The sequence below is a fragment of the Dasypus novemcinctus genome, chromosome 3 (genome assembly GCF_030445035.2).
Source record: "Dasypus novemcinctus isolate mDasNov1 chromosome 3, mDasNov1.1.hap2, whole genome shotgun sequence".
NCBI classification, from domain to species: Eukaryota; Metazoa; Chordata; class Mammalia; order Cingulata; family Dasypodidae; genus Dasypus; species Dasypus novemcinctus.
Window position 1 is genome coordinate 38620443 of NC_080675.1, and position 11328 is coordinate 38631770.

At 38.8% G+C, this 11328-nt stretch overlaps 1 protein-coding gene across 1 annotated transcript; it reads left to right on the forward strand.

The window, feature by feature from the left end:
- The first annotated feature begins 2531 nt into the window (after positions 1–2531).
- Positions 2532–4774, forward strand: LOC101426278 (disintegrin and metalloproteinase domain-containing protein 21-like). The gene is given in 2 exon segments (XM_012527231.2): positions 2532–4008; positions 4011–4774. Coding segments are annotated over 2 exon segments (2241 nt in total).
- The last annotated feature ends 6554 nt before the right edge of the window (positions 4775–11328 follow it).

Genomic DNA, 11328 nt, shown 5'->3' on the forward strand with positions numbered 1-11328 from the left:
AGTTATAAGGAAAATGCAAATTGAATCCTCAGTGATGTACCATCTCATAACCACTAACAAATCTACTTCAAAAATGCAAAATTACAGGTGTTGGAGAAGATGTGGAGAATTAGGAACACTTGATTAGTTGGTGGTAATATAATGGTACAGCCACTGTGGAGGACAATATGGCAGTTCTTCAGAAAATAAAGTGCAGAATTACATGATGGCCTGGGAATCCCACTTCTGGATATCCACCCAAAAGAAATGAAAGCAGGGACTAGAACAGATATTTGCTTATCATTGTTCATAGTGGCATTTATTCACATTGCCAAAAGATGTAAGCAACCCAAATATCTACCAACTAATAGATAAACAAAATTTGGTATGTACATACAATGGACTATTAATCAGCTGTGAAAAGGAATGAAGTTATGATACATATAACAACATGGCTGAACTTTGAATACATCAAGTTGAATGAAATAAGTCAGACACAAAAGGACAAATAAAGTGTCATCACTTTGACATTAATTAGATTAAGCAAATTCCTAGAATCAGAAACTAGAATGCAGGATAATAGGGTTGCAATAGGGAGGAGAGAATAGAGAGTTAATACTTACTTTGTACAGAATCTGTTTGGGCTAATGGAAAATTATGGTCATATACGGTAGTGATGGGTGTACATAATTGTGAATGTAATTAACACCTCTGAATATATATTTATGAAAGTGGTAAAAAGGAGAAAATTTAGGTTGTATCTGTTATTTGAATAAAGTTTAAAAAAATCTCCTAGGACTGTACAGCACAAACAGTGGCTACTAATGTAATTTATGGTCTATTATTCTGTAATTATATTAATATCATTTTATTAATCATAACAAAGTTACCACACTAACTGAAGTTGTTCATAAAAGGGAATACTGTGTTTAGGGGTATATATGGGAACTCTATATTTTCTGCATGAGTTTTCTGTAAGTGTAAAACTTCAATTTTAAAAAATAGGGAAGCTGTCATTTATTGATCTAATCATGGCTATTTTGGTTTGATTACAGGAATTCCAGTTTAACTTCCTGGGAAATGTGCTGTACACAATGACCAGCTTCCTAATCCAATTGTCGCAGGTAGCAGGCCAGACTTTCTTGTCTGGTTACTGGTAATAGTGGCTGTTGTCCATTTGTATACACATTCTCTCACATTACTGAGGATTATTCCTTTGGATGAATATAGCACTGGTATTATCCGGTGCTTATAGGAGGAGTCAGTTTACTTCCAGTTTTGGAATGCATTTATGAATAATGCTTCTGAAGTCAGCTAGCAAGATAGGGCAGCAATAGTTGGCTCAGGAACCTGGCAAGAAGTCCATGTGGACATCAAAAACCCCAACATGGCTGCTGGAAGACCCCCCCCCCCCCAACACACACACAAGATTCTGCCACTCAGAATAAGATTTCCTCTGGAAGCCAGGAGTAGTCCTGGATATTCCCCAAGGACTTTATCACTGGGCCCTCCTGGGGGATTGATGGGTGGGGTAATCAATCAAAAGAGCAAACAGCTGGAACTCCTCCGCTGCCATTAGCAAAGGGGTGGAATAATTAACAATGTTAATAATAATTAACAGTTCAGGCACAAGGCAAGACTCTGGCCTTTGGATCTTGATTCTGGCTGCCTTCTCTCGGTCCCCCGCATGGATCAGCATGCAAGTAAAACCTGGGCATTTATAATCTATCATGGGAAATTGTAGTCTATATATCAGCCCATTTTATCATTTTTCAGCCCCTTCCTCTCTACCTGGGACCCATGATCTGTTGTTTTCTCTCACTTTCCTTCCCTCCCTACCTTAATAAATTACTGGCCTAACTCACCCTATGTGCTCTGAAATTCATTTCTGCAGCATAGTCAAGAACCTAGACAAAATCTGGTAACACTTCTATGAATATTCATATACCAGACTATTTGGTCAAATCCTAGGAATGGAATTTCTGGGTCCTAGAGTAGGTATAAGAATATTTGCATTAAGAAGCTATTAAATAATTATATATTCTCATTTTAAATTCATGATATCTATTTATACTATTTTCCCATCACTCTTTCCAACTCCACTCTATTTCTACAAAGTGTGAGTCAAACTAATTCTGCCTTCAAACTCCCTGCAAGAAGCTATTTACTCTTCCCTCATCCTTTGTGATGTTGCCTTGTTTTAATTAGGTGCAAACCCCTTACCTCATTATGATCTGAGAAAAAACTCATTATAGATGTCCTAAAATTGCACCAAACTCATTTATTCTTCCTCTGTAACTTTCCCAAGAGAATATATGACCTTTAACTCCCGTTTCCCTCAGCTCACTAAGCCTCGCCTAATGGCCCCTCCATTGTTATGTAACAACATCTCTCCTCCTTCCCCCCCCACCCCTTCCCCTGCCCCTCACCCAGTTAGGTGAGGCCAACCCAACTGAAATCTCATTTCGGCCTTGCTAAGAATGTTGCTGTTTTAGACTTTCTACCTTCCTCTCACCTGATTGCATTTTCTCTGGTCTCAGGCCCCCACACTAATGGAGCCTGCCTGGGCCCAGACCCTCCTGAGAGGTGCTCTCTTGCTCCATATATTCTGGGTGTTCTTGTCCTCTGTCTGCTGCAATGATGACCCACCAGCATGGCGTTTCACTTCATCTGAAGTTGTGATCCCCAGGAAGATGCCCCACAGGGTGGGCGGAGCTGAGATGCCAGGCCAGCTCTCCTATAGCATGCGCTTCCATGGCCGAAGACACATTGTTCGCATGAAGGTAAAAAAGGGGCTGTTGCCCAGATATTTTCCAATTATTACCAATAATGATCAAGGTGCCATGCAGGAGGACTACCCCTTTGTCCCCCGAGATTGCTACTACTACAGCTTCCTGGAGGGGGTTCCTAGGTCTGTGGCCACAATGGACACCTGCTGTGGGGGTCTGCGTGGCATGCCGCAGGTGGACTGCTTTACTTATGAAATCAAACCCCTGGAGATTTCTTCCAAATTTGAGCATGTGGTTTCTCTGCTTGTGTTAGAAGGAACATCAAGACAGGGAGAAAGGTGTAAGAACAAAGGGAAAGAAATAAATCAAGCATTCAAGGGGGCAACATTTGCTGAAACTCCTAGAGCAGGCCCTATTTCTAGGTTGTGGCCACATAAGAAATACCTGAAAATTCACTATCATGTTTCTAACTCATTATATAGGATGGATGAAAACATTACAAATATAATAGAGAAGATAATTTACATAAACAACATAATTCATACCATTTACATGCAAGTGCCTGTATCTGTCAGTATACGTGCTATATTCATATGGGATCAACGTGATAGGTCAGAAATAACCGATAGTACTAGTGCTGCTGACACTATAAGTGATTTTGGTATATGGAAATGGGTTAATATTCATAGAAGAGGTGTACCACATGATACAACAATTCTTCTTACAGGACATACAATCGGAGGTGACAAATACTTTTCTAACTATGCCAGCATATGCAATCCCAATTGGGGAGCATTGTATATATTTGTGGAAGGGTATCACCTATTTATGACTGGAACTATTGCAGCACATTTACTAGGTCATATGTTGGGCCTTGGTCATGATGCAGAAGGTTGTTTCTGTTTTCGAAGAAGCAACTGTGTCATGGCTCCTTACCCTGGCCTTCTAGATGTAATGAGCAATTGTTCTTATGCCAAAATGCATTCTAGGCTTTCTGGGTGGGATGGTTGTCTGAGTGAACAGAACGTTCCATACACTAATTTTCCTTATGTAGCTCCTCGTTGTGGAGATAAAATTGTAAATCAGAATGAAGAATGTGACTGTGGCTCCTTTAAAGAATGTTCTGTGGATAAGTGCTGTGGAACCAATTGTGCCCTCGCCCTTGGCAGTATTTGTGATAAGGGAGATTGTTGCAAGAACTGTAGAATTGCTCCTCCTGGAAGAATTTGCAGAAGAATACTTGGTATCTGTGATCTACCAGAGTATTGTGATGGGAAAAAGAAGATGTGCCCAGAAGACTTTTTATCCAGGATGGAACCCCATGCTCACCAACAGCTGTTTGTATGAGAGGAAACTGCAGTGATCGTGACATGCAGTGTCAAGCCCTCTTTGGCTACCAAGTAAAAGACGCTGTACCAGCATGCTATAGGAAGTTCAATGTAATAGGTGACCGTTTTGGAAACTGTGGAGTGAAGATTCGACGAGGGGGAGGACAACCTGTTAAATGTGAACCGGAAAATGTTTTTTGTGGAATGCTGCACTGTAGTAGTTCTAACTGTATCCCTGGTGGAGGTGAGCACACTACGTTTCGTCACATAATAGTACCAGGAATTAAAGAAGAAAAATGCTTTGGATATGAAGCACACTTTGGGACTGAACTGCCATACATGGGCCTTGTAGTGAATGGTGCAACCTGTGGCCCAGGAAAATACTGTTCAGACCAGAATTGTACTTATTTTCAAGATCTGGGTTTTGACTGTGATGTGAAGACATGTAGTTTCAGAGGGGTATGCAACAATAAGAAACATTGCCACTGTCAGCCTGGTTGGAGACCACCAAACTGTAATATGACGGGACCAGGTGGCAGTGAAGATAGTGGCCCTCCACCTGACAAAGAATTTCGTGTTAGACCCCGTATAGTTGTTAGTTTAAACAAGGTACTACTTACGACACTGATTCGTTTAGCTCTTTTCATGGCTGCTTTGATCATTGGTGTCCTTTCAAAAATAGTACAATATACATATGAAGCAACAGAGAAAAGATATGCTGATCAGACCATCTCATAAGATTAGCACACTCCAAAGAATAAATAAATAACATCGGCACTTAATGGAAAAGTGTTCCATAGTCACTCTGTCACGGACATAATCCTTCAGCTATTCTGAGGATGTCATCTTCAAATAAAATGTCTTGGCAATTAAAAATGGGTGTTATGTGTTTAAATTTGGTTAACTTTCCAGGTCTGGTCATATTCCATATCCTCTTATAGGTGATAGCAATAACTCTTAGATTCAGTAAAAGAGGACCTGAAGTTATTAAATATTTGAACTCTAAATATTTTAGCTACACCTTTAGTAAATCAAATACTTTCTGTAGTTATTTCAATAATTTCAAGGACTATTTTTAAACTCCATTGATTAAGTACTAGAATTTTTGATAGTTGTTTATTATCTTTTTAACAAATGCATATAAAAAATTACACTTGAGGTGATATACTAGGAAGATCAACAGCTTTTGTTAATATGGATATGAATTCAACAGTGATTCTCTTGCCTGATAACTATGTGATCTTGGGCAAAGTATATATTTTATATTCGGAAATGAAGTACAGTTTTTCAGGGTTTAGTAATGATCAAAAGAGGAAGACCAAGACTATTTTAGGTGTTTAATACAAGCTAGAGTCTCTCATTTCCATTATTAGCATAATTATTCTTGGATTGTGCTAAAGCTGGGGTATTTCAAGTATAATTCTTTGACTTTTTAGCTTTTCTGTGCCACCATCACATCCACTAGTCACTGATAAACACCGCTTCGTAATGCCTCTGTTTGAGTCATAACCTCTCACACTAAAAAATTGGAAATTTTTCCTGCACAATCTGCTCAATAATTGCAGGTTTCAGCTGATTGACTAAGGTATGTACAGAGTCAAAACATTAGGTAAAGGAACAGGAAGTGGTCACATCTAAAATAGTGTACTAAAACATGGCCTAACCTGCCCTAGTGTTAGATTCTTAACGCATAAAAGATTCAGGCCTCAGATCAAATCTCTTTCAGGAAATTTTGAGTCAGGCTGAGGGTACCAACCAAGGGTAGAAGAAGAATGTACAAGGTGAGAATCAGTAGTATTGCCACCCGGCAACATTGTAATTTGACCATCTTTTATATAGCTCTGTTGGCCAGCAGTGCTGGTCTAAGTGCTTATCCAAATGAGTAAACCAGATGTTCATCCAGGATGATTCTGAGAGCTGTTTACTGTCACTGTTTCCTTGTTGAATCATGATTGTTGCATTTGCACTTGGCCCCAGTTCTACTAAAATGGGGTTGGATGAACATTTACTAACATAGTTATTACTTCTCGGTCATCCAAAGGCATTGTGGAAACTAGAGAGTACCTTCCTTGGGGAGTATATTAGTCAGCCAATGGAGTGCTGATGCAAAGTACCAGATCTCTGTTGGCCTTTATAAAGGGTATTTATTTGGGATAGAAGCTGACAGTTAGTAGGCTTTAAAGAGTCCAACCTGAGGTACCGTAAGAAGTACTTTCTCACCCAAAAACTGTTGTTATGTGTTGACACAAGATGGCAGGCAACGTCTGAAAGGGTTCAGCCTTCCTCCTTCCTCTTCAGGTTCTGTGGGTCCCAGCTTCTTCTGATGTAGCCTGGCATAGGGCTCATCTCTCCTCAAGGCTCATTGCTTTCTGGGCTCAGCTACTCTCTTCTCTTCACAAGGTCAGCTGTAGATTATCAGGCTCATCCCTCTTCCATGGGCCATGGCTATGGAGCACTCTCACTTCCTGTGTATCTGCTTCTGTGTGAGAGTCTGTTTTATCAGCCCAAGTGGGCTGGGACTCAACACTGAGTCACACTCTCATGACGTGGTTGAATCAAAGCCCTAAACTTTACAGACGCTAAGCAGACATCTCAGCTGAATCTAATAAAATCAAATGGTATCAAGCCTAGAGAAACAGATCAATTTTCAAATATAATCAATATTTCTTCATAGAATCCATCAATAGTATCAAACTGCCACCAGTATGTGCTCATTTTGTTGCTGTTTGGGCAGTCATTTGGCCATAGAACCATAAAGGTGACCCTGTAGACTTTTATTTCTTTCTTATTTTTAAATTCAATATCTGCATGTATCCTTATTGATCTGTTTTGTACTTGTGAAGGAAATTATTTCCCTCGAGGTGTTTAATCTGTAGTATCGTAAGTTTTAATGCTTGTGTTTTTCATTCTTTATCTGTTTCAAAATGTTAAACTAAGTATTGTCTCTTATGGATGGCTGTGTTCTTCCTCCTATTCTTTGCTTCTGCATAACATCTGATATTTAAAATTTTAGACCATGCAAAAAAAGAGAGGAGGTATCAGTATTAAAGCCTAACTCTAAACATTCCTTAAAAGTAGTTTCTAATCAGTGCCACATGTTTCAGACAGATTCATCAAAACCTTATCAGCAGGAAAGGATTATTTCTAGTCAAAATGAAATCTTCAGGGTAAATATTTAAAAGCATTTTTTCCTATTTCTAGGTCTGTGAAAACTCCAGAAGGGTGAAATTCTTGGTAAGCAGGACATAGATGGGGAGGAAACAAAAGGGAGCAAAAAAGAAAATTGATAGAGACCAGGAAATTAGGGAGGGAAGAAAGGGGTGCATTATAAAAAGCAGAATCACAGGTAGATGGAAGAGAAAAGGGTTTTGGGAGAGGAAGAAGGTTGAAATTGTTTGAAAGAGGCTTCAAAGAATTTGAATCTGTTACAATTTTTTTTTCTTGGATTCTTTGTACCCTTGGAAAAAGATATTCATGTTGTTAGCTTATTTATGCCTTTTCTTCTCAGGTGCTTTACAAAGGCACAAGTTTACCATGCCCCCAGAAGGCCAAGGGCAACTCTAATGCAAGATTATATTTCTTGAAACCATGCTACATAGAGAGAAAATTAACACTTACAAGCTTTGTGTCAGATGAAATATCTAGAGCAGATCTGGAAAAGGGCTTGGGTTCATTAGGAGTTTCCCATAGCTAAATTTAAGTCTAAGGTAGAAGAAGAGAAGTGGGTCTTATCCTAGTTTAGGGAAATTAAATCTCTGCATTTAACTTCAGAACTGTGGAACATAAGAAAATATTGACTTCAATCTGACCAAAGCTCAGCCTAAAAAGAATAAAACCAAGGAGCAAAGGCTCAAGAGGGCATTACTAGGATGTGTCAAAATATGAAGAGACTGTAAGCTTCATATCAATGTAAAAGTTCTTGAACATGGTAACAGTACTTGTAGTTACAAAGTGGACATCCTTGTTTTCAGGAAATGGATCATGATGTATATACCCTCTTCTCAAATGTTTATAAAATGGATAAATAGTTAGATGGTGGATAGAGATAGATGACAGTAGATAGGTAGGAATTCAGAGAGACAGAGAGAGGGAAAGGATGGATTGATGGTTGGTTGGCTATAAAGATAGATGGATAGATAGAAAAATAAATCAAATATGGCAAAATGTTAGTATTTTTGGATCTGGGTAAACAAAGCATTTATGCTGATGTTCCCCGCATGGCTTATGTATTCTTTTTCCATGTTTTCTGTACATATGAAATAATTTCAAGATAAAAAGTATAAGAAAAAATAACCAAAGCCTGTAGCCTCCATGCTACTTCAGCTAGCACAGAATCTAAGGAAACAAGGGTTTTGATTTTTCTGTCCTTGACCAGAAACCCACTAGTGTTGGACGTTTGTCCAAACCTATTTGAAATCATAGAACAGAGTGTACAAAATAATAATGACTCAAAATCATTTTAAAGGTTTGAATCATTTGATACATATCACAGAGTACCTAAATACCAGGTGACATCACAACTAAACCAAATTTCAGGGTTTTATTAGACAGGAAGTATCAAAATGTCCTGCAATTTTAGTTCAGACTGCAGTGTCAACTTTAAATACAACTCATGTTTGGGAGTTATTTCCATTATCCTTCTCCTTGTTTGGAGTCCCTATAAATTATCAAACAGTAATTCCAAAACTGGTTTGCAAGTCTCCTGTTTTACCGGATAGTCATGGGCCATGGAACTTAAACAGCGAAAAAGAAAGAGAAGGGACAAAGTAAATGGAAAGGGAAACTAGAGGACCATCTAACATGTTTTTAAAATATATCTAATAGGGTTACACCTTTATTGCTGAGGGATTTGAGAACTTCTGAGGCAAGATTCCTGTATTTATCTCTTCCACAAGAGAGTTGCAAGCTTCTTCACTTAGATTCCACGTGTCATCCTCCCTGCTTACAGTGAGGTAAAGCAGATATAGCTCACATTGCTATTCAGCATAAATTATCTTGCCAAAACAGGGACTCCTCAACTGCTAGTCCTTGGGGACAAGAAATCCAAGGTGTCTTGATATGAGCCATAGCCGGTAATTCTCATGCGACTCAAAACTTACCACCCCAGAGAACACAGAACTGCAAGTAAGGGAAGCAAAAAATCAACAGTGCAGTAATGTCAGTTATGGTAAGTGGAGCCACGCCTGCCTTTCATCTTCCTATTAGGTATACAGCACCATAGAGGATACTCTGTCTAGCACATATACTACATCCTGATGGATGGCATGCCTTCATTTGAGAGTATTGCCTACAAGCTGCTACTTTGGCTGTGCCTTCATTAGGCCATTCCAACACTTTCGTGCAGAGAGCTGCTTTCGGACATCGTGATATGTTAGGCAAACAGTGGGTTACATGCTCATGGGTCCATTCTAGAATTTCATTCACTGAAAAGTAAGTCTTCCAGTCAAATGCTAACTTGTGGGGATTACATGCTTGAATATAAGGCATTTTATGAACCCCCAATAGTGGTGCTGGTTGAGACTGCCAACTGAGCCAGGAAAGGCAAACTCACATCCAGAATAGGCAACTGTTCTGGAGAGGATGAACTGCTGGCCTTTCCAGGATGTAAAAAGCCCATTGTAGTTGATTGTCCAGCAAGTAGATGGTTTGTATCCTTGAAAAATACTGCCTTATTGATGGGTCAACAATGATCCTTCTGGTAAGAGGTGGGACATTTAGAAGCAGCAGTAGGCAGAGTAGCTTTGGCAAGTTGGAGTCAATGCTTTTGAGCTCATGTGCAGCCTGTACCGCTGCACTATAGCTGCTCTGTTTAAATGCCTATTGTGCCAGTTCCAGGATTGTCAGTGATAAAGTTGGCTAACATTGACTGACCTTGTCATTTTGTAAGCCTAGTTGCATGGAATCTCCTCCAGGGTAGATTCATCTTAGTCGACATGAACCAGTGAAACATAAATCTTCATATTTCCTCACCACTTTGATATGCAGTCACATCACTCTACCACAGACCATCTTTTCTCTATGTTTCCAGCCTTTTTCCTTCCAGGCCCTTGAGCAGCTGATGAAACCATTAGCCTTCTGAAGTGGTTATTTCACTGGATGTCTCATTTGGAAGCCCCTTCTAGATACAATTAACCTTTCATGCAAAGTAGATAACCAGTGCACTGGTGAGAATTCTGTTCACTAAGAATATTTTTTCCCTTTCCAAACCTTTTTAAAATTGCCCTTGTGTGTGTTGGTATTATTCAGATTTTCTGTACCAACAGTAGATACCTGTAAATGTTATTATATTTTTAATAGAATTATCACACTTGCCTGTGGAGATAACCCATATTCCATAGATCAGGCCACAACCTGTAAACTCTGATGAAGGTTTTCAATGCATTGCCCAAGAGAAGCTGGCTGACTGAATTAAAGATGGAAATTTTCTCTTGTGAATACTGAAGTCATGATTTCTCCTTTTAAAGACTTCAGCTGATTAGATGAAAGAGAGAAACTACAGTCACAAATTCTTTATATGGCAACACTGTCTTTGAAGTAAGAAGGGGAATTTAAAATATTTACAGATAACAGAAACTAAGATACTGTAAACAAAAATATAGCTCTGCAGGGAATAGTAAAGTTAGTTCTGTAGGAACAGAGAAAAGATAGGAGAGAGAGACCTGGAGAAGAGTACAGAAGTGAAGACAATCAGAAAGGGTAACCTGAAAGATAGAAAGACAGGCAAATTTAAACATGACTTATGAAAGCCTAGAATGAAATGGTAGATCTAAGTAATGGCTTTACAATACCATGGAATGTTAATGGATTAAATTCTCTATGAAAAGATACAGGTTGCATAATGGATTTCAAAAAACATGAGGCACCTATATGCAGTCTACAAGAGACTCATCTCAGCCCCAAGGATATAAATACACTGAAAGTGAAAATTTAGAAAAATGTATTTCATGCAATCAGCAATTTTAAAAAAATACAGTAGGGATAACTATACTAATATGTGATAAAACAGACTTTAAATGCAAAAAAAAAAGTTATGAGAGATGCAAAGGGGCATTATATATCAATATAAAGGACAATCAACCAGGAAGGAGTAACAGTTGTAAATATCTATAATCCTAACAAGGGTGCCCCAAAATGCATGAGGCAAACTTTGGAAAAACTGAAAAGAGAAAGAGATGTCACTACAATAAAAATGGGAGACTTCAACACACCGCTCACATCAGTAGATAGAACAACTAGACATTGGATCAACAAGGAAAGAGAGTACATGAACAATACAGTAAATGAGCTAAATA